Here is a 27,198-nt window from a genome sequence, read left to right as displayed (position 1 = left end):
AAGCCACTTTCCAGAAAAAGAAGCTTTAGGGCCCTGAGAGACGCAGCTAACTCTCTCGCACTGCCTGCGTCTGACTCAGGAGGTGGCGCCGGAGGCAGAGGAGACGGGGCCCTGTGTCCCTTTAAGCAGGGAGTACAAATTCCCATCCCGGTCCCTCCCTCCTGCTCTTCCTGACGTCAGGAGGAAGGCGTGTGTGAGTGAGTGAGGGGCCCGAGGTGCCGCATGCTCACACACACACACACACACACACACACACACACACAGCACATCTTTCAGACCCATCCCCTGCTCATCAGCTCCAAGCGCGCGAGAGAGGCCGAGTCTGAAGCCGGCTGCAGGAGGCAGTGCCAGGACCTCAGCTGCCAGGGAGAGGTAAGGGGCTAGACCGTGCGGGCACACTGGAAGCTGGCTCTGGCAGGGGCGAAGGAGGGAGGCGCGACTTGGGGGCTCTGGGAAGGTGGGCACCTCCCCTGGGGCTGGTTCAGCCCCGTTCAGTTTACAGAAGAGGGGCAGGCGGCTGAGCACATGAGCCCACCGGGCCATCCCGCCTCCTGCCCTCCCTCTCCCTGGCCCCCAGGGGAAGCTGAGGCTGTGTGGCTCCCTGTGAGAGGGTGTGTGTGTGTGTGTGTGTGTGTGTGTGTGTGTGTGTCTGGGACTTGTGTCTGGCTCAAGAAGCAGAGAGCAGCAGACACCTGCCAAGCCGCAGCCTCCTGTCTGGGAACCAGGGGGAGAGAAATGACTGGAGAAATCATTGTGCTCCTACCAGACACTGAAAAGAGAGGGCAGCAGGGAGCAAAACAGGTCTTTCCCCTTGGAATCTGGGGCTGGGGGTCGGGAGGGACCGTCTGGGGCAGGCAGACAGTTGGACCTGGAGCAGCTGTCTCATCCTGACTCTATTTCTTCCCCGATGTGATGGGGGATAATTGTGTTAATTGGCTTGGAGAGGTGGCTCCATGTTATTATCTTCCCCTTTGCCTCAGAGCCAACCCCACCAGGAACTCTTGCCTCTCCTAAGGCCACTCCTCTCCCTTGCCCACTGGTCTGGCTCTAACCTCCACCCTTGCCAGGACGCAGCCCCTGGAGGGCAAGGGTGATAAGCCAGGGGCTGCTGGGTCCCCTGCCGTGGGATTCAGGGACTCAGGCAGCCTTGGTTAGTGCCAAGTCCCTCAGTGGCTTGACCCTGGCACAAGGAGTCCAGGTGGAGATAAGGGGTGATGCTGGCACCCAGAAGGGAGACAGCAGGTTCCTGCCAATCTGCCAGCCTGCAGACTCTTCCCAGGCAGAAGGGAGGGAGACGCGGAGCGAGAACAATAATAAATACAGAGTGTGAACTGCTGCATCCGCTGGGGCTGGGGGAGGGGAAGAGGAAGTGTGCCCGGGTGGAGGGTGGGCAACCTCTCTGAGAGCCTGGCATCGTGCCCGCCTGGATGTGCTCCAGTGGAGACCTCTCCCTGGGAAGGGGCTGTCTCCAGCCCCCTGGGGGATGGGGAGCCAGTTCCCCAAAACTGACTCCATCCCGGAGGCCTCTGGGTCCTCCAAATTCTGGATATTTCCTCCTCCCAGCCTCCTACCCCACCTCCCCCCACCATTTCTTTTAAGTCTTTTCCAAAAACATCTTTTTCCCCGTATCTGCCCCGCCCCTCTGGATCTGTCTGACCCTCCTCCAAAAAAACAAAGACAGGTGTAAGCAGGAACTGGCCCACAGGGGCCTGGGAGAGGTCAGGGGACAATCTTGGCCACAGAGGTTTCTCCCAGGCCTGGAGAGAGATGGATGGGCAATGTTCACAGAAGTCCACTGGCCATGGAGGGGGCCTCCCCAGGGGGGACTGGGGGGTCCCACACAGCTGGGTGGTGGGGAGGGGACACCTGCAGGCTGGTCTAGAGTGGCACCAGCAGAGGGAGCTCAGGGCTTAGCTGAGCTGGTCACATCCCGTGGTAACGACCAGCAAAACCAGGACCCAGAGCCTGGTGGGAAGAGGGCTTGGGGCAATTCAGACCTTTGTCCATGCAGAGCATTAAGATGGGAGGCAAAAAGCAATGGGAGCGGGGAGCTCTTCCCCTGCCCCAAAGCCAGTGAAATGATGGTCACCAGGATGAGTGGCATGGCATGCTGGAAAGCTCATGGCTTTGGGGTTATATTGATTTGAATGCAAGCTCGGCCAGTCTAAATGTGACTTAGACCAGTCCATACCTCTTCCTAGGGGGACTCAGGATGGGAAAGCAACTTCCCCAGGGTCACACAGCCCGGTGGAGCTGGGATGTGAGCATGGATCTCGTGGTGCCCCTCCTGGCATCTCTACCACCACTATTGCCCAGGAAGCCCAAAGGGCTTAATCATAGCAGCCCCCCAGGGCAGCTTGGGGACATGACAAGGAGGAGAGTTAAAGGGTCTCAATTAAGCTCAAGTATTGGCTGGGGCAGTGCCCCCGCCCCCGCCAATACACACACACACACACACACACACACACACACACACACACACACACACACACACACAACACGCTGTGGGAGAGGGAAAGAACCAGGTTTAATTAGGTCACCTCCAGCTGCTAGAGCAGCTTTGGCACTGATGTATTTTAAGGAGTGTCTGGGAGGCTGGGAGAGGAGGAGGGGCCGGGGAAGTGCCAGCTTCTCTCTGGTGGTTCTGAGGCTGTTTCCTCACCCTCCTCTGGCCCATCACAGACAAGACCTCAAAGTTCAGAAAGCCCTTCCACCATCACCCTGTGTTCCCTGTCCTTCCCCTTTCTAAGCCACCATACCCATTCCTCCCCCTCTCTGTTCCTCCACAATGGGGCCTTGGGCTGGGATCTTTTTATTGAGGGAGTTGCTTTTAAACTTGCTGTAGTTGACAAGTGACTCACCCAAGGTCATGGTCTGAGTCAGCACAAAGCCAGAAATAGAACCCCAAGCCCTGCTCTTCCTTCTCCAGGGGAGGCAGGAGCTTTCAGGGACCTGCTGCTCCTCCCTCCCCACCTCCCACCCGAGGCCTTTCTGCACCGCCCCCCAAAACATCTCCAGGGTGCAGAAGTGCTGCCCCACCGGCTGCGTGACCCCAGCAAGACTCTTCACCTCTCTGGGCCTCAGCTTACTCCCCTGAAGAACAGGGTTAATAACAGGAATTATCATGTAGGTTTGTTGTGAGGAATAAATGAGGAAACAGGGCAAAGGGTTTGGCATACCACTTGGCACACGGTTAATAATCAATCGATGGTGGCTGTGATCTTTTTCTTTTTTAAACTCACTACTTGAATTTTGTTTTGTTTTGTTTTTTTAAATAAATTTATAAATTTATTATTTATTTATTTTTGGCTGTGTTGGGTCTTCATGGCTGTGCGCGGGCTTTCTCTAGTTGAGGCTAGCAGGGGCTACTCTTTGTTGCAGTGCACAGGCTTCTCATTGCGGTGGCTTCTCTTGTTGCGGAGCACAGGCTCTAGGCGCGTGGGCTTCAGTAGTTGTGGCTCGCGGGCTCTAGAGCACAGGCTCAGTAGTTGTGGAGCACGGGCTCAGTTGCTCCGCGGCATGTGGGATCTTCCCGGACCAGGGATCAAATCCACGTCCCCTGCATTGGCAGGCGGATTCTTAACCACTGCGCCACCAGGGAAGTCCCCGTGGCTGTGATCTTGTCGTATCAGGACTAACCATCCTGTGTTCTTACTTGTGTATTTGCTACCCTCAGTGGACTGGGGCCCTCTAAGGGCAGGGCTGTCTCCTCTCCTGTTTGTTGTCCCAGAGCCTGGCAATCATATTCAGTGACATGTGTGCTTCTGACAACCTCAGAGGAGAGTTGGAGTGACCCTCATGAGTCACCTGGACCAATGATGATTCATGTAGCTGAGGAGAAAACAGGCCCAGAGAAGGGCAGGTGCTTGCCCCAGGTCACACAGCCCTGGGTGGTTGAGCCAGCTTGCTTTCCCTCATCTGCCCAGAAGGAGAGGGATTCGCTTGGTCAACAGAGGACTCTGAGGGCCGTCTCCTGCCCTGTTCTTTTTGGGGGAGCTGATAACTGGAGGAGCCCCAACACCAGGTTGATGGCCACCTGCTGTCAGGGCTGAGTCACCATGCACAGCCCCGTGAAGCTGTATCACGACCTTGCCTAGGGTTATCTCCGAACAGCCCTGATGTTTTGTTTTCAGCTCCCCTGGCCCTTTTGTCTGTGGAATTGCTGGGGTTTGATCTTCTTGCAGGGAAATGAAGAAGATCTTGGCTGGCAGGGTCAGAACCAAAACACTCACAGGTGGACCATTGACACAGCTCCTCAGCTCCTCTCATAACCTGGACAGGGTGCTACGATTTGCCCTATTGGACAGATGGGGAAACTGAGGCTCAGAGAGGGAGGGTCACTCAGCTAGGACACTGTAGAGCCAGGATTCAATCCTGGGCCCTCTGGGTCCTGAGCTGTCCTCTTGCCCTCCAACTGCTAGTTCTGAAGGGCATTATTCCAGGCCAGAGATGCCCCCAGATGGGCACACTGAATTCCTCGGGAGCTAGGGTTTAGCTCTGTTTGAATTGAAACACATGTTCTACGGACACATCTATTTCTCTGCTTTTGGAGTTTATTTCCCCTTTCTCAGGGAAAGTTCTTTTGGGAAAACTTCAGCCTTGTCTTGGCTGAACCAGGAACAGAATTTATCCTCGCAGGAAAAGCACCATTTGCTTTCAGACAAATCTGGCCTCTGTCACTTACCTGCTGTGTGACTTTGGGCAAGTCACTTAACCTCTCTGAGCTTCAGCTTCCTCATTTGTAAAATGGAAACAATTGTAATTTCAACCTTTGAGGGCAACTGGGAAATTTAAAAATGGAAAATAATTTCTGTAAAGACTTTTATTTATTTTTGGATCTGTTGGGTCTTCGTTGCTGTGCATGGGCTTCTCATTGCGGTGGCTTCTCTTGTTGCAGAGCATAGGCTCTAGGCGCATGGGCTTCAGTAGTTACAGCACGCAGTCTCAGTAGTTGTGGCTCGCGGGCTCTAGAGCGCAGGCTCAGTAGTTGTAGTCCACAGGCTTAGTTGCTCCACAGCATGTGGGATCTTCCCAGACCAGGGCTCGAACCCGTGTCCCCTGCGTTGGCAGGCTGATTCTTAACCACTGCGCCACCAGGGAAGTCCTGTAAAGACTTTTTGTAAACACTGTGTATAGCATTCAGACAATAAAAGCCCTGTCTTCACTTGCCCCCTTCTGTGGCAATATTCTGGAGAAAGGGTCTGAACTGGAGGCTTGCCCTGCACCCCCTTGTTCCGTTCTCCCTGGTCTCCCACGCTGCCCTGCACTGTGCAGTTCCTTCAAGTCCAGGGCTCTGGCAGGGACCAGAGAGGGTAAGACTCTGTCCAAGGTCACACAGCAAGTCAGTAGCAATGCAGGGGCTGAACCCAGGACTCTTGACTTCCCACTCCAAGGCTCCAGAGTCAGATTCCCCTGGTTCAAGTCCTGGCTCAGACATTAATTGCTGTGTGGCCTTGAGTGAGTGACAGCCTCTCTGAGCCTCAGTTTCCTCATCTGCAAAATGGGGTCATAATAGCAACAGCCTTAAAGGACTATTGCAGGAACTAAATGAAAGGAGAAGCTATGAGGGGCAGTGCAGGGACCTAGTGTGTGGGTGAGTCCTTGGGGAAACAGGGAAGATGGGCATAAAGGGTGTCTTTGGCTGGCGGGTCTCTCCTTCCGCCCACTCCCTCTCCCCTCCATGCCCAACTTAGCCACCCTGTCCGGAAGGAGCAACCTCTCACCCAGCACCTACCCAGCGCTTCTCCCATTCCATCCCATGTCATCCTCACTGAAGCTCTCGGAGGAGGGATTCTTGTAATCCCCATTTTCCAGAAGAGGAAGGAGAGAGGGGAGATCACAGAGCAGCGCTCTTGGCACTTGTGGGGGCTACTTCGTCTGCCCCTCCAGCCCCAACTCCTGCCTGAAGGTCAACTCCCCGCCTTCTCCCTGGGAGCCCCTCTGGATAGGTGGGGTTGTGGGCTGGGAGCTAGAGGGGATGAATGTCTATTACTGCTGTTATTCCATCCCCTTCTCCTCCCCCTCTGCTGCCTGGCCCATTTGGGGGAAGGGAAGGAGGGGGGCTGCCCTCAACCCTAACCCTGGAAAATCAGTGCCTCTTTCCCCTTCCCCACTGCCCGCTTTGCATGAGACCTGGGAGCCACGCTCACTCAGTCTTGGGTCTGGAGGCCTGGCTGGCCAGAGCAGGGCCCAGCTCAGCTGCATCTCCCTGGTAACCACTGTGGGCTGCCTCTGCCCCTCCCCCACCTCCTTCCCTCCCCTCCACCCGCCATGACCTCCCAGCACAGGCTGTCACCGCCAAGCACAATACCAGGCCTGGGAAAACTGTGCAGTGGGTAGGCCACGCCACCCTGCTTCCTGGAGAAAGGGAGGCCGAGCTTCTCTCCCTGCCACCGGCCACCCTCACCCAGTTAGGGAAGCAGGCACCCAGGGCTGTGATGCAGGGTCCGTCATCTCCTGCTTTCCTGGCTGTGTCATCTTGGGTAGCTTTGTTGCCTGTCTTCCTTTTTGGTAACAGCTTTATTGGATATCATTCCCACACCATATAATTCATCCGCTTAAGATGGACAAGTCAACGGCTTTTAGTATATTTACAGAGTTGTGCAACATCATTGTAGTCAATTTTAGGACATTTTCATCACCCCAAAAGAAACCCTGTACCCATTAGCAGTCACTACTCATTCTCCTTCCCCCTCCCCAAAACCTGGAACCACTAATCTACTTCCTGTCTCTATGGGTCTGCCTATTCTGGACGTTTCACGTGCATGGAATCATGTAATACATGGTCTTTTGTGACTGGCTTCTTCCACTTAGCATCATGATTTCAAGGTTCACGGTTTCAAGGTTCAGCTGTAATGTAACATGTATCAGTACTTCATTTCTTCTTATGGCTGAATAATACTCTACTTTATGGTTAACCACATTTTGTTTATCCATTTATCTGTTGTTGGACCCTTGGGTGGTTTCCACTTTGAGGCTTTTATGAACAATGCTGCCATGGACATTCATGTGCAAGCTTTTCTGTGACTGCTTCCGTTTTCTTCTTTCTAAAATGGGGACATGGGAATTCCCTGGCAGTCCAGTGGTTAGGACTCCGCGCTTTCACTGCCGAGGGCCCGGGTTCGATCCCTGTTTGGGGAACTAAGATCCCACAAGCCGCGGGGCGGCGCAGCCAATAAATAAATAAATAAATGAATAAATAAAATAAAATAGGGATAAAAATGCTAAACCTGGCCCATCCCTGCCTCCTCAAGTGGGCTCAGAGAGAAAAACTGCACGTCAGCATGAGGGGCTGTGAGGGGCAATTCTCACCCCACCCCCGGCAGTTCTCCTGGCTGGAGGGGATGTGTGGGGGGCTTGCTGGGGAGGAGGGAGGCTGCATCTCTGCCCCCAGGGATGGCAGAGCCAGCTCATCACCTTGACCCAGAAAAGTCCCACTTGCTATGTGACCTTGAACAGTGGCCAGGAGACCTGCTCCAATGACGGGGGTTGAATGGGGTGACCCCTCGGCTCTTCTAGTCCATGCAGGGCTCTGGAGTCCTAAACTCTTCCCTGGGGGGCGGGGCAGGGCAGAGATGGAGGCCAGAAAGAGACTTAGTTCAGGGATTCACCTCTGGCCCCAAGGCCTTTGGGTGAAGTGGGGGGGGGAGTGAAGGAATGGGGGTGAGGAGGTGGAGAACTTGTCACCTTCACTCTCATATGACCATGGACAATGGGCACTTCTTTGTATCCCCCCGCCCTTAGCCAAGCCTCACCTTAGCCTGTGAGGCAGGGCTTATCAGCTCCATTATACAGATGAGGAAGCTGAGGCCAGTGGAAGTGCTACCCAAGTCCACGGCTAACACGCAGCGGAGCTGGAGCTCTCCTGGTCCAGGCGTCCTGCCTGGCCCCACTCTGGCAGGCCGCCCGCCCCAGGCTCAATCCACAGCTAGCGTCTCTTGGAGCCCAAGACTTTCCAACCCCTGGGGAGGGGGAGGGGGGGTGAGTGCATGGGTGGGGGAACTACATTCTCTTCCTCTGCAGAGAAAAATACAGGATGAATTTTTTTAAGGTCATCCAGGCACTGAGCTGTTGACAGGGGAACTTCTATTGATTAGCACTGATAATAGCAATTTATTGGGTACCTATAAGATGCCAGATGCCGTCACACACACTAAATCATTGAATCCTCAGCAACCAGGGGAATTCCCTGGTGGTCCAGTGATTAGGACACGGGTTTTCACTACTGTGGACCTGGGTTCAATCCCTGGTCCGGGAACTAAGATCCCACAAGCTGTGTGGTGTGACCAAAAAACAAAAACCTCAGCAGCCTTGCATGGTAAGCATTCTCAACCTCATTTTAGAGAGGGGGAACCTGGGGCTAAGGAAAAATCTCCAACATTCCTAAGAGCTCACCATGCCCTGGTCCTGTTCTAAGCATGTAGAAAGTCATTTAATCCTCACAGCAACCTCTCTGTGAAATAAGAACCAACATTATCCCCATTTTACAGAGCAGGAAACCAAGTCAAAGGTTATGAGTGTTGACCAAGGCTGCACAGCTGGTAGGTAGAGGAGCCAGGATTCAAACCCAGACCTTTTGGGTCCACATTCGCCCACATTCCCACCTGCCATGTTGGAACTGTTGAGTGGCTTGCTTGAGGTCACCAAGTTACAGGTGACAAAGCTGAGATTCAGATCCAGGTCTGTGGATTTGAAACTGCTAACAGTTGTGCCACACTGTGTCCCGGATCAATGGTCACTTTACCCATCCCACCTCTTAGGGCTCCAAGTTAAAGAATTGAACTTCAAGCTGGAAGGACTTTTGGTTAGTCTCGGTCAGCTTGGATCACCATTAACAAAAGACCCCCCAGACTGGGGGCTTAAACAAGACATTTACTTCTTACAGCTCTGGAGACTAGAAGTCCGAGATCAGTGTGCCAGCATGGTCTGGCTCTGTCTGGGGAGAGCTCTCGTCCTAACTTGTAGACCACCCTCTTCTGGCTGTGTCCTCACAAGGCAGGGAGAAAGGAGGCAAGCTCTGGGTGGGGGGGGTGTCTGTTCTTCTAAGGACACTAATCCCATCATGGGGGCCCCACCCTCCCGACCTCATCTAAATCTAGTTACCTCCCAAATGCCCCATCTCCAAATACTATCACATTGGAGGGGTTAGGATTTCAACATGTGAATTTTAGGGGAACACAATTAAGCCCACAGCAAGGTTCTATGACCATTTTGTCTTTCTGGGGAGGACACTGAGTCAGGCAGGGGCTGTGAGTGGCCTGAACTCACTCTGTCAGGAGTGGCAGGCAGGCCCAGCCCTCCAGACTTGTGTCCAGAAGCTGCCCACCCTGGACCACACTCACCTGTACCTCTCTCTCCCCCTTCCAGACGGAGCCTGTGGCTGGTGAGGCCGCCGAGCAGGGCCAGGCCGGGCCCTGCCCGCAAGGACGCCCAAGCCCTTCACCGGCCCCTGCTCCTGGGAGCCCACCAGGCTCTCCCCCTGGCTCCGCCATGACTTCGGAGCCCACGCCACCCCCGGTCGTGCCCCCGCTCCACTCCCCCAAGTCCCCTGTCTGGCCCACCTTCCCATTCCACCGGGAGGGCAGCAGGGTCTGGGAGCGAGGCTGTGTCTCATCTCGGGACCTGCCCAGTCCCCTGCCCACCAAACGGACCAGGACGTATTCAGCGTGAGTACCTGCCCCTCGCCCAGGCTCTGGTGGTCCTTCCCCAGGACAGGGCTCCAGTCGGGGCTGCCCAGCTCCCATCCTCCTCCATCCCCTGTTGTCCTCACCCGAGGACAGGGCAGCTGTGTTAAGGACCTTCCAGTAACTGCTAGCATTCATTCATTCCACAAAGCTGTATTTGAGCTCCCAACCAGGGGATCCAGTGATGAATAAGGCAAAGTCTCAGCCTGCAAGGTGCTTACAATCCAGAGGGAATTTGTCCACCATTCACTACACCTGGCCAGGTTGGGCGTGAGGACCCAATGTTGGGCATCAGGGAAGATGTCCTAGCTGGGTTTGGAAGATGTATCAGGTGAAGAAGGAAGCTGGGTGCTCCCGGTGGATGAAACAGCCTGGGCAAAAGCAGAGGCATGGGGTGGACCTTTGGAGAGAGGCGGGCAGGCTGGACAGAGACCAGCTCTGGGTCTTTGGGGTAGGTCACGGGGTGGAGTCAAATTGGGGAAGGGTTTTGTGGGAGCCACAGGGAGGCTGACTTGGTTTGGTCAAAGGAGCGGTTTTTGATGGCAAGTGCTGATTGTCCCATGTCCAACCCAAGACCAGGCACAGAGCAGATGCTTAATAAATGATGAATGAATGGATGAATGACAAATAAGTGAACAGGATGGATACTGCTGCTTCAGGAGATAGTGAGCTCCTCGTTCTGGGAGTTATTCAAGCCTAGGCTGTACATTCTTCACTTCAAAATCTTACAACAGGAATCCATGTAACCTCAGGAGGGGAGGGTCTTGTACAGAGAGAGGGGCACTGGCTGGGAGTCAGGAGACCCACTTGCTGTGCACCCTGGGAGAGCCAGTTCCCCTCTCTGGGCCTCAGTCTCCTTATTGTCCAATGGGATGATGAGAGGACTGAACTAGTCTCTATGGGTGGTTTCTGGCCTGGGGAGGGTTCTCCACAGCGCTGAGGCAGGCCCTGCAGATGGGGCCCGGGAGAGCTGTGGGGGTCCAGGGAGGGGGTCCCCAGCCCACAGTTCCAATACCCCTACCCTATCTTCAGGACAGCCCGTGCCTCGGCTGGCCCCGTGTTCAAGGGCGTCTGTAAGCAGTTCTCACGCTCACAGGGCCACGGCTTCATCACCCCGGAGAACGGGTCAGAGGACATCTTCGTGCATGTGTCTGAGTGAGTCCCTCCCCGTTCCCCGTTGTTGGCTGGGCCCCTGCTGCAGTTTCCTAGCAGTGCCTCCAGAACGCTCCCTAGGCCTCTCCTCTCACTGGCTGAAGTCTGTGTTCCTGGCACCTTTCTCCTCTCATAGGGCCTCCAGGGGCATGGGTGGAGGAGGGCTGGGGCCAGATGGAGAGGGGGCACTCAGACCCCAGAAGCCCTGGGAACCACTGCCTGAGTCCTGGGATCCTGTTCCCACATCACGGGAGCTGAGAGGGCTGGGTCTTTCAGCCTGGAGGGAAGCTAGGAGGTAGGAGGTGGTCTAGGCCTGGCCCCCAGCCCTAATGCCAGGCGTGACCTGTGGAGTCACTGAGCCCTAAGCCTTGGGAACCTCCCTGAGCCCTTTTGCATCTCACTTTGTAGCGTGGCGAGGGGCTGTTTATGATTCCCATTTTACAGATTAGAGAACTGAGGCTCTGAGAAGGGAGGCTGGCTCAGGCCAGACCTCAGGGGGCATCCAGGGAGGGGGCCTGCTCCTGGGCTGACACCCCCTCCCCCCCACCAGCATCGAGGGGGAGTACGTGCCAGTGGAAGGCGACGAGGTGACCTACAAGATGTGCCCTATCCCGCCCAAGAACCAGAAGTTCCAAGCCGTGGAGGTGGTGCTCACCCAGCTGGCTCCACACACTCCCCACGAGACATGGTCCGGCCAGGTCGTGGGCTCCTAGGCTGGCTGGCCCCCGTGCTAGCCGCCAGGCGGTGGCGGGGGGAGCCACACAGGGTAGATGGGCAGCAGCCAGCTCCACGCCCCACGGCACTGGCTGAGCCAGTCCCCCGGGCGGCCTCGGTGTACACGTCTGTCTGTCTGTGCTTGTGGACGTGAGTGTGTGCCTCCATCCACCCTGTGACTGTTGTGTGAGTTGGACCGAGTGGGAGGCCACCAGACCTGCCTTCCCTGCTTTTCACTCTCTCGCCTTCCTCCCCTCCCTGCCACATACGCACAGGACCCTCTTGCCCTCCTAACACCCATCTGCGTGTCCACTGAGCCTCTGAGGGCCTGCGTCAGGCCTGGGATGGGAGCCGGGGCAGCAGTGGGCCCCGCCCCCCGTACCAGCGGGCTCCCCTCGCCTCTGCTCCGGGCCTGGGCCCGGGGGCCAGACTCTGCTTGTGCTACACACACACACCCCCCTCCCCCCGGGCTGGGGTCTCCCACTGTGACCTGGATCCCTCCCCTCAGAAGCCAGGCCACTGAGTGCTTTGGGGGAGCCTCCCGGCCTCTTGCCGGGGAAGAGGGTGAAACCTGGGGGCAGAAAGGCCACCCCCTCGCGCCCCCCACGGTCAAGGCCCAGCCTTCCCTCCTTCCTGCTCTCTCTCTGCACACTTGAGGCAGGAAAGAGGGGCCTGGGGGCAGAAGGCAGTTTTGGGGGCTCCTGTTTTGCTGGCCAGCCCCTCCTCCTCAGCCTGGCAGTGGCTCTGGGAACCCCAAACTGAGGCTGTGTCCACTTCCCTGGGCCTCGCTGAGCCTTGCTGCCTCCCTTCCCCCCTGGGGAGGCAAAGGTCTGCAGAGGGGTGGGGGCACGGCTCCCCTGGCTTGGATGGAGCCATCCCCTTTGCCCTGACTCACAAACCCCACTGATGCTCTGCCCGTGCCCAGCCATCATGGCCGTTGAGGACCCAGCGATGAACGAACACACATCCCCTCAGGCGTGCCAGCCACAAGAATAGCTCTCAGCCTGGGAGACCACCAGCCCTGAAGCCCCCCTTGCTGGACCCTCTTCCCAAAGTCATGGGATAGTGGCTCCCACTGGCCACCAACAGGCCAGTGGCTGAGGTGTGGTCCCTGTCTTGTCCATCCCATAAGATGTGTGCTATCCCTCTTCCTTTTGGGCCAGGATGTGTTTGCGTGCATTCACTCCTGGGCAGGGGGTTGGCCTGGCCTGGGAGGTCAGGAAGGAGGGGCTCTACCTCCATCCCACCCCCCCTTCCCACCACACTCCCCTCCAGAGAGCACATCACCTGATGGGGGAAGAAATGGGGTTCAAGGGAGGACCTGCCAGGGAGTGATCCTTATGAAACCCAGTCTGAGTAAAACAGATGCCAAGGATGTGGGGGTCAGTGACTGTCTAGGAGGATCCTCAGCCCTGTAGGTGCCCCAAGGCCCCAGGGGAGACACCAGCTGAGGTATGTGTATCTCACCCCTGTCCCCAGCACAGAGGCTGGAAGACCACAGCTGCTAAGATGCGGTGGCCAGCCCCCTAAAACTCAGAATGGCCCAGCCTGACCCCCACGTTGAGCTGGGGCTATTCTAGCAAGGCCTGAGGCCTTTCCCCTGAGGAACAAGGCTCCCTGGCTTCCTTGGCGGAAGGTTAACTCTTGGGAGCCCCCAAGACACCCTCCCCTCACACACACCGGGAGTAGCCCCCCGCTTTAGGCACCAATCAGGAAGCAGGCTGTGGTAACGTCAGCCCTGGGGCCGCCTCACAGTGTCCAGTCAGACCTCCTGAGACCCCCAGCCACCTGGACTCCCCCATCCTTCCTCACACTGGCAATAAACCCTCAACTGTGACTCAACCTGGCCCATAGCTGCCTGTCTGTCTGGGTCCCAGGGGAAGGGGCTGGGGGAGGACACCCCAAACAGCCCTTGTTTGGGGCTTCAATGGCCCACCCTCCTCGACTGCATCAGATTCCCTGTGTGACCTGGGGCAAGTCCCTGCCATCTGTGCCTGTTTCCTCATCTGCAAAGGCGGGGCTGTAACAGCGTCTGTGACTGGGGCCAAATAGCCATTCAGACTCCACACCTCGTTCCACGAAGTTTAGTATACGTGAGATCAAGTTCTCACAAGTATGCACCTTCCCCACTGCTCTGCGCCCCATCTAGGGCAGGGAAGCAGCGCGGGCTCTATCTCGTACCAACACTCGCACACGCTTCCCGCGTAGACAGAAACCTGTTCTGTCCAGGAGTACGAGCAGCAGCTGCAGCCAGGGCCATCGGGGTGCAGGACGGGAGCCAGGCCCACCAAGAGCTGACCAGCTGGGGGTGGCTGTCCACACAGACCCTGGGCCCACTGAGGTGGGCCTTCAGCAGGTAACGTGAGGCAGGTGTCCTGGGCCAGAGAAGGGGCCCTGGCGCCCCCCAACACCAGGGCCAGGGGCTCTCTTAGGCCCGGGCAGAGCTCTCTGGAAGTCCCAAGGGGCAGGTGTGGGCCCTGGTCACGCCTCATGGGCTGTCTCTGGGAAAAAGATCTCACGGCATCGCTGCACCGTGTCCTGCGGGGACACCACACTGTGGCCAACAGTCCGGGGGTCTGTGTAGATCTCAAAGTCGTTCCCACCCTGCACACAGAGGAAGGGCAGTGAAGGCATATGTACGCATGTGGTGCCTGGAGGAGGTGCCCAGGTTTGGGGCCCAACACCCACTCCAGCATGGGGTCCCCTCCCCACACTGGCTCCTACACAGCTGCCCCTCCTCCTGCTGCCTCAGAACCGCCAGGAGGCCCACCTCCTTCATCAGATCTGCCCTGACTTGCTGTGTGACATCGGGCAAGTGTCCAGCCAGCTCTGGGCCCCAGCCTTCCAATCTGTGTAATGGGGCTGGTGAGCACTGGCTGTTCTCTGTGAGTTTCCCAGGAGGTCTGTTCTGTCACCCTGTGTCCTGGCCTCGATCTGGAGGTGACTTGGGGTGGGGGGGGGACCTGGGCTGAGCCTGAGCCACACTTACGGGGCTGGTCTCGTTCCCAAAGAAGTGGATGGTGTCGAAGCAGTCCTGGTCCAGGCTGTCCAGGCAGTAGCGCTTGTCCCAGCCCTCAGGAAAGACGTCAAAACTGATCATGCCTCCTGTGGGGGTGGGAGTGAGGGTGGAGACGAGGCTAGCAGAGGGGCGGCTCACGGGGACCTTGGGCAAGGCCCTTCGTTCATTCATTCATTCATTCATTCAACAACCCTAGGGTGCCTACTGAGCACCAGGCACAGGGCATGGACAGACTCAGGATCCTCACGGGAGTTACGACCCAGGTGGGAGAAATGGGTGGTAAGTGACCAGACCACCTTTCAGATCATGTAAGTCAATGAAGGGGGCAGGGCGCGAGAAAGGGAAGCTCCCCAGACGGTGTGATCAGGGGAGAGCTCTCCAAGAAGGTGACATTGAGCTGGACCTGAGCCAGAGTGGCAGTTGCCAGGGAATGATACAATCCCCAAGGCAGGAAAGGGCGTGGAGTGTCCCAGTGACACAGAAAGCTGGGAAAGGGCAGCGGCACAGGCATGCGGGCCCTGGGGTGCAGGGAGGGGGCCTGGGTTTCATGAGGAGTGAGAAGGAGCCTCTGAAGGGCTCTAAGCAGGGGTATGACAGGGTCTGTTTTTCCGTAAGGATCCCTCTGGCCACTGTAGGGGATGGACTGTAGGGGGAGGTGGTGGTGGGAGACGCTTTGGTTTTTGACCTGAGCAACTGGGTGGGAGGTGTGGGTTGCCTGGGTTTAGGTGGGGAAGCCTCGGGGGGCTGGAGTTCCTGCCTGTTTTGGCTCAGCTTGCCCTTGCTGTGCCCGGAGGGCTGGGAGGGGTTTCTAAAGATGCTAGGGGGTGCAGCCTGGCCTTGGGAGTGAGGCCCTGGGGTGGGCTCATGTACCAGACCTTTCAGGCCCTCCAAGGGGTTGACGTACCTCGGGAGAACCTCAGTCCTTTGCCGGCAAACTCTGTTTTCAGGGCTTCCACAAACTTCTCCCGGATCTTCTCCTTCTGCAGAAGGGGAGAGCAGACTGAGGTCCAGAGGGCTGCTGTGGGCCAGGCCCTGGGCTGGGCACACAATGCATGTGAGCTCACTGAGTCTTCCTGGTGGATATCATGGCCCCACCCCCATCCCCACTTTACAGATGAGGAAACTGAGGCTCAGAGAGGGGCTATGCCTTGTTCAAGGTCACCCAGCCTCAGTGGCAGAGCCAGGGCCTGAATCCCAAAGGCCTGTAGCTGAACTCAGTGCCAGATCCTGCCAGTGGGGTACGGGCGGGGTATCCTGAAGGAGGCCTTGGAGCAGAGGCTCGAGGAGGAAGGTTGAAGGGATGGGACAGTCTGAGTCCCTAGTCACAGTGTCCACCTCAGGGCAGGGCTCAGCCCTGTCAGCTCCGCCCAGTCCGCAGGGCTGAAGACAGTAAAGCATTTATATTAGATCTGCACTGGTGAAGGGTACACAGGAGATCAGAAGGTTCACGTCCCTCTCCAATATCAGAAGAGGGCAAAACAAGACCCAAAAGACAAGAGAAGACCCTGGGGGCCGTGGGAAGAGTCAGCGTGTCCTGTCTCGTTACAGCTCATGAGATGGGAACTGTGATTATCCCCACTTTACGGATGAGAAAACAGAGGCACATAGTAGTGAAGCCACTTTTCCAGGTAACTGGGCAAGTAGGAGGTGGAACTGGGATTAGAAACCCGGGTGGCCTGAGAAAGGGCCACCTCTCAATATGTGCGTGGGAGGAGGTTCTCGGCCAGTGGTCAATCTTAACCACTCCACAAGAAAAGTCTCCATGCCTGCAGGCATTGCCTACCCGAAGCCTTGGGGCACAGGGTGGGAATGGGGATGAGCTAGGACATCATTGCAAGTCCCACCCAGCCTCAGGGAAACATCAGAGGGCAGCAGGCGTAGGCCCAAGTTCAAATCTTTGGGCTGCAACTAATTCCCTATGTGACCTTGGGCAAGCCACTTCCTCTCTCTGAGCCTCAGTTTCCTCATTCATAACATGGGTATAATATCATCTATTTCATTCATTCAGAAAGTATTTCTCAAGCACTTGTGTCAGGCATGTGCTGGGCCCGGTGGATCCAGCAGTGAACAGCCACAGAAACCCCAGCCCTTAAGGAGCTTACAGCTTCAGTTGGGGAGACAGACAATAACCAAGATTTAAAAATAGGTGATACAGTGGATTACAGGGTGGTGATGCCTGCTTGGGAAGAAATAAACCAGAGGAGAAGATCAGCAGGTACAAGTGGGTGCAATGTTTCGTGTAATGCTCGGGGAAGGTGACACTGAGAAGGCGACACTTGAGCGGATGTGAAGGAGGTGAGAAGCCACAGCCCTGAAGTAGGAAACTGTCTGCTATCTCTAGAATCAGCAAGGAGGACATGGCCGGAGCAGAGAGAGCAGGGGGAGAGCAGAAGGGCAGGTCAGCGGGAAGGACAGAGATGGGCCAGCGTGAAAAGGCTTGGTGGACTGGCTCCATCCCTGAAAGGGAGGGGGTACATGGTGGGGATGATGAGCAAAATGCAAGTCAAGGTTCAGCAGGGGTAGCACATCCAAAGGCGACAGGGACCTTGGTGTGTTCCAAGAACAGAGGCACAGGGAGAAGGCTGAAGAGGGAGCCCTGAGCCAGGCAGACCCCTCAGGGCTCAGGACATCGCGGGAGGCAGCTGGGACATTGTCCCGTTGGCAAGCTGACCCACGGAAGGACTGTAAGCGGGGAGTGGATGGGGGCAGATAGATGTGCTTCAGAAGCTTCTCAATGGCACTGCTGGAGAACTGACTGGCAGGGCTTTATGGCAGGGGGTGGAGGCACACACATAGGCGAAAGGATCTGAGACCAACTCTGGAGGCTGAAACCCTAGACATTACTTCTGGACTTGATGGGGGTGGGCAGATGGAAATGATGCCCTAGGTGTTGCTCAGGTAAGTAGGTGGCTGGTGGTGCTGGTCACCAAGGGAGGGAAGCCAGCAGTGCTGGAAAGACGCAGAGGTGCCTACAACCATGGCACATGGTAGGTATCCAAAAGGGTACTGGTTGAATCAGAACACCCACCCCCACCCCCCAATCCTTTTCAATTATGAGAAAATAAAGGCTCAGAGAGGCTGAGTGACTGAGGTCCTATAGCCTAAGGTTGCACAGTTGGTGGCACCTTGTCCAGTTCGGAGAACTCGATTCGCTCCTCCAGGGTGCAGCTCCGGCCAATGGGCGAGATGTTCAGCATGCCGTTCCGGAACTCGATGAAGGTTCCACTGGTGGGGAGGGGGCGGGTGGGAGGGCGGAGAGCCAGAGAGAAGGAGAAGGGCCCTGAATTCAAATCCAGCCCCACCTGGACATCAGGGGGCACAAGAAGCCACCCACAGGCAAGTCAGGGCCCATCTGAGAGACCTGCCCCTTTCCTCGCTCAGGCCCAGGAGGGGCAGGACACAGGCTGGGTGGGACCTCACCGCTTCTTGGGCAGTCTGAGCAGGGCCATGTAGCGGAGGCAGAAGTTGATCAAGTCCTGCAGGAGTTCCTCCCCCAGGTGGTTCTGGATGGTCTGGGCAAGGGACACAGGGCTCTGAGTGTGGTGGGCAGAGCGCTGCTCCTCCCCACCCAGGACAGAAGCCACCAAGCGACTGTTCCACTGTGGAAAAGGGTCCTAAGGCCCCAGGGAAGGGGGGCACTGACCTGCTTGGAGAGCAGTCGTCCATGCTTATACTGCACCGTCCCGTTCTCAGCAAACACATAATCAAACTTCTCAATGACTTCAGGGCCATGTAGAGGCCAGGGGGGGAAGAAAGAGAGTGAGACCAGGTACCCAGAGCCAAGCAGAGAGATGAAACTCACACCCCTTGGTCTGGCATTCAAAGCACACTTGTTCCATCCAGAACCTGCTTTTCCAGCCTCCTCGCCTTCTGCAGCTTGGTTTTTTCCAGACAAGCACACAAGCCAGTGTGCTTTGCTCTGGGCCTTCGCTCATGCAGCTCCTTCTGCCTGGGGTGCCTTCCCCCTTCACTTCTTCTCCAAGATCCAGCTCCCTCCTCTGGAAGCCCTCCAGGACTTCCCGGCAGAGGACGTCATTTCTGCTCTGCGCTCTCACAGCCCCTCTGTATGGGGACTTCCCTTTCGTTTTACAACTTCCATCACTGTGCTATCAAGGCTGGCTGCAAGGGGAGTTATCGGCTCTCACTGCCACAAGAAGTGGCTGGAGCACAGCCAGGAGGCTGCTGCAGGGTCAGGTGGGAGGTGACCACTATGGTGGGGTGATGGAGATGGAGACATGGACACAGGGAGACATTTTGGACTTGCTGATGGAATAAACGAGGAGGAGGGGAAAAGGGAAAAGTCAAGGAAGTCTCTGGTTTGAGGAACTGGAGGCATTTGCCTCAACTGAGCTGAAACCGGGAACTCAGCTGAGAAAAGGGGCTCTGGGTCCACACAACTTCCTGGGTGACTTCAGAATCCTCCTCTGTTAAATGGGGTAATCATACCCACCCTAAAGCGCGGTTGTGAGGATTAAATGAAAAGAAGTTAACACAAGGTCATTTTCAACAAATGGTAAGCCATTACTGATTAGGCCCATTTTAAAGATGAGGAAATCAAGACTCAGCACGGAGAACTGAGAACATAAACTATGTAAGGTCAGGATTCTGTCTGCTTTGTTCCCTGCTGTTTCTCCAAAGCCCAGCACAGTGCCGGGCACATAGTAGGTGCTCACCAAAAGTTTGTTGAATCACTGAAGGAAACACCTGGCTGTTCACTCTGCTTCCTTTGCCCCACGGAAGCAGAACTGGGTCTTTGAAGGCACATTGCTCCAGGGATCTCATGAACTCCCCCCTCCTTCCACCCCCACCCCGAATGTGGAACTGGCTCTGGTTGCTCCTCTTACCTTCATCTCCCTCTCCCAGCTGCTCAGCAATCTTAGAGTAGTCAGAGCCGCCCACCACACCGATCTGCACCCTTCTTCGCAGCTTCTGCAGGAAGGCAGCCACCTCAGGGTGGATTTTCTGCAGGGGGGCAGGGAAGCACAGCATTCTGTCAGCACATCTGGGACCTCTACTTAGACATTACTCAGTGCTCAGAATCCTGGGAGCCCATGTTCCACCCAGATCTGAGGCAGGTCAAGGTTTAGAACCCAGATCTCCAAATTAGATGCACTTGGGTTCAAACTCTGGCACAAGTCCCTCAATACCAGGATGACCTGAGCAAATGGCTCTGCCTTTCTTTGCCTTAGTTGTCCCATCTATAAAATGGGGATCATAATAACAACCATGTGGAGTAGCAACCACGTCACTGTTAAGGATTAAATGAGATAGTGCTTGGAAATGAATAAACAGTTAACTAGTGACTAATCACTTGAAAAGATTCCCCACCAAGGAAATGTAAACCCATGAGTTATAATCCATGTTTTCAAACATTCAGCTATTCAAAGCTGACAATATCTAGGGTGGACATAGGGGAAACAGGCACTCACATATGTTGCTGGTGAGAGTGTAAATTGGTACAGTCACTTTGGAGAGTAATTTGGCAAAATCTATTAAAACTTTAAATGCAAATACCCTGTCACACAGAATTGCCCAGGTGTATATGGATGTTCATTGGGATGGTTTATAACAGTGAAAAATTGCAAATAAGCTAGTCAGTCGGAGCATGGCACACACCTGCTCTGAAATTCTATACTGTGGTTACACAGAATAAAGCAGGGCTGTGCTTCCAACATGAGAGAGCCCCAATAACAGACATGCTGTTAATTGTCAAAAGCAAGTTGCAGAAAGGCACACACAGTATGATGCCACTTAGTAAAAACAAACGCACACAAAAAACCTTAGAACTTTGGGGATGGGGCTGGGCCCGGGATCCTGACTAGTCAGAGGGGACTTTACCCTCCTCTGTTATGTTTCCATCCTTTACAAGAGAATGTCTTCGTAAATACGTGTACAATTAAAAATTAACTTTTTAAAAGTGCTAAGGACAGATCCAGGTGGGTGGACAGCATTGACACTCTGTTCTTGTTTAGGCTATGAGGTTAGGGGAGCTAAGGGTCAGAGGGAGGTGTAGGGGCTGTTCCTAGACTCTGCTACCCTCCCTCCACTGTCTTCTTCCTCCCAGACCTGAGGACCCTGGGAGCTGCTGGAAGGCCAGGTGGCCTGATTGCTTCCTGTGCCCCCAGGGCCCTCACATAGGGGAGGGGAGGCCAAGACCTGGGTTCCTATCAGCCTCTGCCCTGCAACCTAGACCTGCTGGCTCCCTGCTCTAGGAGATCCCTCAGTAGGTCCTGGTGGACCCAGACTGGAGGGCAAGAAAGAAGCCTGCTTATCCATGCACCCAGCTGGGGAGGGTGGGTCTGGGGGTTCATCCTGAGTGAGATCCAAAGGGAGAAAAACAGTGTGTGGAGCAGAGGTTGGAGTATCAACAACCCAGTGAGACGTTTTTAGAAGGAAAACTGCACTCCCACCCACCCTGTACCACAATATCCCCATGGGACCAGACTAGCCACCGCCCCCATCTCCAGGTGGAAGGAGCCCCCAAACAGCCTAAATGGTACAGAAGCCCGCCATCCTTCCCTCGGAGAGGAGGGGGATAGGGATGGAAGGGAGGGAGAGGAGGGGAGGGGTTTGAGAAACTAAACGCAGTCTCAATCTTGCAAAGGTCAGGTGGGATGGCTCCGAGACCCCCTTGTCCCCCACCGATGGGGACCTAACGCTTGGGTGCGCTGAGCCTTGTATGGAACCCTAGGTTCAGACGCCAGCTTCGCGCTACCGGTGCGTCCTAGGGCTGAAATGGGGTGGGAGCCACGGCTGGGGAGGCGGGGGCGCCCCGGAGCCAGGCCTGGTGGGGTGGGGAGGGGACTAGGCCCCTGCTCGCAGCTTCCTCCCTCCAGAAGCCGACCCACCCCGCTCGCTCCCGGGCAGAACGTGGGCGCGGACGCTCGCGGGCTCTGACGTGGGGAACCGGGTTCCCATCACTCCCAGCAGAAGGCCCGGGGGTGTCAGGGGCCGGGTGTTGCCGCATACCACACACGGTCCCGGGGGGTCTGGGGTCACGCCGCTGCAGGCCACACATTCGGCCTCCGGGTGTGCGCGTGACACTACCGACGGGAGCTTCTGAACTTCGGGGCCCTACCTGGCGAGCCGGCGTGAGGGTGCCGTCCACGTCAAACAGGCAGAGGACGCGCTCCTTCCTGCGGGCGCCCTCAGCGGTGACCGCCATAGTTGCAACTCCCGGCGCCCAGCTGAGTCGAAGGATGCGGCCGCCGGAGCGGCTTTCGGAAGAGTCTAGACGGGGCGGGGCCTGGGAGGGGCGGGACCAGCAGGCCAGCCCAACCTCGCCAAACGAAGAAGGGGCGTGGTCAGGGCTTGATCTCGGAGGCAGGGGGTGGCACGGACGGGGCAGGGGCGGGGCCTGAGCTGACTCGGGAGGATAATTCTGAATGCACCAGACGGAGAAGGGGCGTGGCATAGGGAGGAGCAGAGCCCAGCAGGTTCCGTCGGATTGTTCCAAACCAGACGGAGGCGGGGCGTGGGCCTGGGACCGGAAGTGAGGGATAGAACCCGGAAGGGAGGGGCGGGGCCAGAATTGGCCCTTGGCAGGATGAGTCCGATTGCTGCTGACCAAGAAGTGGTCGGACTGGGGCGGGGTCTCGAGCTTGCAGTGCCGAGTCCCCGGGGGGAGGGCGGGACTCAGCGTCCACAACTGTCTCAGCGGCCATCAATCGCTCTAGGACTCACCGCCTCCCTGCTAATGCCTTTGACCTACAAATCTTGAGCTTTAAGAAATCTCCTGATGGCCTTTTCTCAAGGCTCTGGACTTTGCCAAACGGCCTGCCCCGACCCTTACTCCTCCTGCTGTCATTCTGTCCACCACATAAAGCGCAGCTAACGGTTTACTTCCTTTAAGAAACCTTCCTGGGACTTCCCTGGTGGTGCAGTGATTAAGAATACTCTTGCCAAAAAGAAAAAAAAGATCCACCTGCCAATGCAGAGGATATGGGTTAGAGCCCTGGTCCAGGAAGATCCCACAAGCTGCGGAGCAGCTAAGCCGGTGCGCCACAAATACTGAGCCCTTGCGCCACAACAACTGAAGCCCATGCGCCTAGAGCCCGTGCTCTGCAAGAAGAGAAGCCACCGCAATGAGAAGCCCGCGCACTGCAAGGAAGAGTAGCCCCCGCTCGCCCCAACTGGAGAAAGCCCGCGCACAGCAAGGAAGACCCAACGCAGCCAAAAATAAATAAATAAATTCATAAAAAAAGAAGCCTTCCTGGACACCTCTCTATTCACAACTATTTAACCATCACGTTGACTTTGGAGCCAGTTCTAGGTGTCTTCCCAGCTTCACCAACCATGTGACTTTGGGCAAGTCACTTCACCTCTCTGAGGCTTTGTGTCCCCATCTGTAAAATGGGAAGAACACCACCTACTTTGTAGGGTTGCTTTACACATGAAAAGAAATAATAAATATAAAAAAGCCCACATAGCAGGCCCTCTCCAAAGAAGAATTTGTATAGATGTGCTTGATTCTGTTACTAATTAAACGGCTATTTCATGTCAACAGCCTTAAAAATGTGCAGACCCTTTGAGCCAGCAATTCAACTTTAAAAAAAATTAATTAATTAATTTGTCTGCGTTGGGTCTTCGTTGCTGCGCGCGGGCTTTCTCTAGTTGTGGCAAGCAGGGGCTACTCTTCATTGCAGTGCGCGGGCTTCTCATTGCGGTGGCTTCTCTTGTTGTGGAGCATGGGCTCTAGGCGCGCGGGCTTCAGTAGTTGTGGCTCACGGGCTTAGTAGTTGTGCCCCACGGGCTCTAGAACGCAGGCTCAGTAGTTGTGCTGCACGGGCTTAGTTGCTCCGCGGCATGTGGGATCTTCCCGGACGAGGGCTCGAACCCGTGTCCCCTACATTGGCAGGTGGATTCTTAACCACTGTGCCACCAGGGAAGTCCTCATCTTTTAGAAAATAAGAAAAGGAAAAAAATTGGGGATTGGTTAAATTAATTATGATCGATCCATCAGTAAGATGAATTGCTGTGAAGCCTTGAAAATCTGTGTTGTAGAATATTTAACATGGAAAAAGCATAATCCCATTTTTCTAATGGAAAAGTAGCAGACTGTCTCTGGATGTTGGTATTATGGCAAATTTCAAAGTCCTTTTCCCCCTTGGAAATGCATTAGCCGCAGCTTCGTCTTCTCTAAGATTCTCTATTTCTTCCTCCAGAAGCCGGAGCCAAAGGCCCACCTCCACTCCCCTCTGTACTCCTGTGGGTTGCCCTCCAGCTTGCCAGCGTGCCTGGGTAGGCAGGCGTTTTTGCTACATCCACCATCTTTGCCCTGATGCCTGTGATCAACTCTGGCAGTTTTGGTCATACACACACTCCACACATCTATGAGTGGCACTGATGTGCACAATACTTTTGATAGGCCTGTTTGTTTTTCTGTCTTGGTAGCTGCGGTACCCTGAGGAGATAACTGGAGGCAAAGTCAGGAGAACCATAGTGAGGTCCCTGATAACCATAGGGACTTGCACAGGTCACCTTCTTCGCTGGGCCTCAGTTTCTTTATCTATACAAATGGGGATGTAATCTCCACCTGCAGACAGTGACTGTTGCCTGCCATTCCAGTAAACGAAGAATGTTGACTGCCATTTCAGTTCTAGAAAGATCAAGCCGTCAGCCACTGCAGACGCCCCCACGCCTCACACCACGGTGGGCCATGAGGGGAATTCAGGGATGGAGGAAAACAGGAAGCATTATGTACTTTGGAGACTGGCCCTAGATAATAAAGATGCATATCTAGGGAATAATTTCAATGAGCCCAGACTCTTGCATCTTCCCATATACAGAAAAGCGGTAAAATAATTGAGATGTCTGTTTTTTTGTGATTAGCAATAATCTTTTGATGTTTTTTCCAGCAAACAACTCCTGTATATCCTGGCTCCTCCCTTACCTCTTTGGAGCAGGTCCTCAGAGCTGTCTGAGAGGCTGTCTCCCCATCTATAGTCCTCAGTAAGTTCCCCAAATAAAACATAACTCGCAGCTTTTAGGTTGTGTGTTTTTCTTTAGCTGACATAGTAATAACTGATATTTATTGATCCCTTACTATGTGCCAGCCCCCATACTGGACACTTGATCACATACCTTCATTCACTCTGACAGCATCTCTAGGAGATGTTACTGTCTCCACTTGGTGCAGAAAAAGGGATGCACTGCACGTAGCACCTGCGTGAGGTACTTTCTGCAGGCACAAAATTTAAGAGGGCACCAAAAAGCTCAGTAACCAAAACAAACAGCATTTTAAAAAAATTATTGAAGTATAGTTGATTTACAACAAATAGCATTTTAATGTAATTTTTAAAAAAAATCAAAATTAGATGAACAAAATATCAAGAAAAATATTTTAAGGACAGGATGAATAACTGTGTCCAGCTGAGGAGCCATGCTGGAGAGGCAAAAGGAAAAATCTGTCTTTCTTTCCAGGCCCTGTGACAGAGTTTGGTTCAGTCATTAAACGACTGTTGTGCCAGACACTGTGTTCTGGGTCCCAGGAACACTGTAGGGAACAAAACAAGAACCCTGCCCTCAAGAAGCTCTTGTTTTCTGTAGGATGCACATAGCAAATGGAACCATCTCCATGGGAGGGAAGACTGAACTCTTTTTTCTGCACCTCCTGTTCCATCTAGATCTGGTTTCTATGACTCAGGGTGCTGGCAGGGTCCAAGACCCCTCCCAGGGTCCACCTAGTCTAGAGCCTGTTGGTGGGGCTGGAACTGCCTAGATTAATCTCTGATATCTCACAGTCAATCCCTGTTCCTTTGCTTAAGAATTCCTAGGGAACTGGGTAAATGCAGATACCTGGGTCCCACCCCTGGTTCTGGGACCTGGAAGCTGTAGGGTGGGGCCCACAGGGCAGGGCAGGTTTTTTCCTCCTAGGGTTCGATCAACCTTTCCAAAGACAAACAAAGATAAGCTCCCTGACAGTAGCACGCCAGTGCCTTAGATCTGTAGTGAACTAGTTTCCTTACAAGTACCTTTCACAGTCTCACCCTGGATTTTCACCACAACCCATTTCACAGATGAGGCCTCTGAAACTCAGAGGGGGACAAGTGAATTGCCCTGAGGCACAGACTCAGGAAGACCAGGTGGGGTAGCCCTTATGGCCATCAGTGTGTCCCTTTAAGAGGGAGGCTCATCCCTGGCAGCTGGTGCTCAGGGAGGCCCCAGGGAGAGGGAGGAGCAGGACTGGGGAACTGGGGCTGGGAGGTCTGGCCAGAAGGATGTTTCCAGAGCACCAAAGGAAGCCAGGCCTGAAAGCAGGGGGCCTGAGACCCCAGCCTGGCAGAATCCTGATCAGAAAGGAAGACTCTTGGCTCCTCTGGGCCAGACAGTGGCTGAGGTTTGGAGGTTAGTGACTTCTGTGTTTGCTTTGGGCAGTGTAGCTCTTCCCTTGCGCCTTTCACTTACTTTTGTTAAGAACCCTCTGAGGTGAGTACCCTTACACTGTATAGTCAGTTTCCAGAGGTAGGTACTGACACCAGAGATGTGAAGTGGTTCTCCCAGAGTCACAGCAGAGCCAGGATTCTCATTCAGTTCTGTTCCCCCAAAGCCCACACTTTTCCCTGACCCTGGCTGTTGGTAGAAGGCCAAGTGTCCACATGTTGCTGAGTGAATGAATATAGGAGGTGTTGACCCTCTTTTTCCCTACCTGGAGTGTGGCCTTCTGAGGGTAGGCAGTCCCAGCCCCAGGGGCAGCCTCGGTATAGTGGGGGTAGAGTCAGACCGACAGTTCCTAGGGCTGCCCCTCCACAGCCAGGTGACCTTGGACAGGTGCCTCCCACTCTGAGCCTGTTTCACATTTATAAATGCGGCCACCACTGCCAGCCTCTCTGAGCTGTCAGGAAGATGAGGGGTGCAGGGAAGGAGAAGTGCTTAAAGAGGCTCTGCAAAGAACAGGTCAGGGCTGGTTGCTGGTTTTAATTTCATCTCGGTTCAGGGGCAGTAGGAAGTTGGAGAGACTGTGGATGTAGGCTTTTTTTCCTCCATTTTTCAAAATGCCAGCAGTGCTTACATTGTTTTCACAACAAATAAGTCCATTGAACTTAAGCTGAAGGGCGCATGCTCAAAGGTGGTGTTTGTGGAGGGGTGGAGGCTGTTGCTGGGTTGTCATAGGCCCCCTTGGGGCTCCCTTAGCCAAAGACAGTGGGGACAGGGATGGCACTGCCCCACTTGGGGCTGGGGGGCAGGGGCAGCAGCCCCCCAAAACCTGGTGTTAGTGACCTCTGCAGATCAGAACTCAGCCCCAGGACTGTGAGAACTTGGGCAAGTCACTCCTCACCTTTCAAACTTCACTTGGGGGATGAGGCTGGTGGGGCGGGGTGCGGCGGGGGGGAGTCTCCCTGGAAGGGGCTTTCGAGGCTATCTGATCCAGAAACTACCAGATGCAGAAACAGGCACAGAGAAGGGATGGCTTTGATCAAGGTCTCTGAGGCAGAGGCTCCATCCAGGTTGGTCTGTGTCCAAGTTCAGGGTTTTTATGATCTGCCCTCCCCTGAAATGTCAGCCCTACCAGGACTGAACTGGTGGATTGATTCACTCGGAGAAGCCTGCTCTGTGCCGGGCACTCAGGTAATCAGAGCCAGGCCCTGCCCTTGGAGAGCCCCAGCTGGGGAGAGTGTGCTGGGAGGCATC

At 55.2% G+C, this 27,198-nt stretch overlaps 2 protein-coding genes across 3 annotated transcripts; one reads left to right on the top strand and one right to left on the bottom strand.

Annotated features, from left to right (window-relative positions):
- CSDC2 (cold shock domain containing C2) lies at nucleotides 1-12,145 on the top strand. The gene is made up of 4 exons (XM_061206557.1): nucleotides 1-372; nucleotides 9,367-9,665; nucleotides 10,716-10,838; nucleotides 11,386-12,145. The coding sequence occupies exons 1-4, from the start codon at nucleotides 223-225 to the stop codon at nucleotides 11,546-11,548; spliced, it is 735 nt and encodes a 244-aa protein (XP_061062540.1). The 5' UTR covers nucleotides 1-222; the 3' UTR covers nucleotides 11,549-12,145.
- PMM1 (phosphomannomutase 1) lies at nucleotides 4,805-21,883 on the bottom strand. 2 transcript variants are annotated; one of them, XM_061206556.1, is made up of 8 exons: nucleotides 21,647-21,883; nucleotides 19,413-19,530; nucleotides 18,212-18,288; nucleotides 17,989-18,080; nucleotides 17,694-17,793; nucleotides 15,473-15,548; nucleotides 14,539-14,654; nucleotides 4,805-5,104 (listed from the first exon to the last, which is right to left on the bottom strand). In XM_061206556.1, the coding sequence occupies exons 1-8, from the start codon at nucleotides 21,731-21,733 to the stop codon at nucleotides 5,003-5,005; spliced, it is 768 nt and encodes a 255-aa protein (XP_061062539.1). In that variant the 5' UTR covers nucleotides 21,734-21,883; the 3' UTR covers nucleotides 4,805-5,002. The 2 variants fall into 2 exon arrangements, with proteins under 2 accessions (XP_061062539.1, XP_061062538.1); XM_061206555.1 differs by lacking the exon at nucleotides 4,805-5,104 and adding an exon at nucleotides 13,620-14,153 and having other exon boundaries at nucleotides 21,647-21,833.
- Between the last annotated feature and the right edge of the window lie 5,315 nt (nucleotides 21,884-27,198).

The sequence above is a fragment of the Eubalaena glacialis genome, chromosome 11 (genome assembly GCF_028564815.1).
Source record: "Eubalaena glacialis isolate mEubGla1 chromosome 11, mEubGla1.1.hap2.+ XY, whole genome shotgun sequence".
Taxonomy (NCBI): Eukaryota; Metazoa; Chordata; class Mammalia; order Artiodactyla; family Balaenidae; genus Eubalaena; species Eubalaena glacialis.
This window is presented reverse-complemented; position numbering and strand designations above follow the sequence as displayed.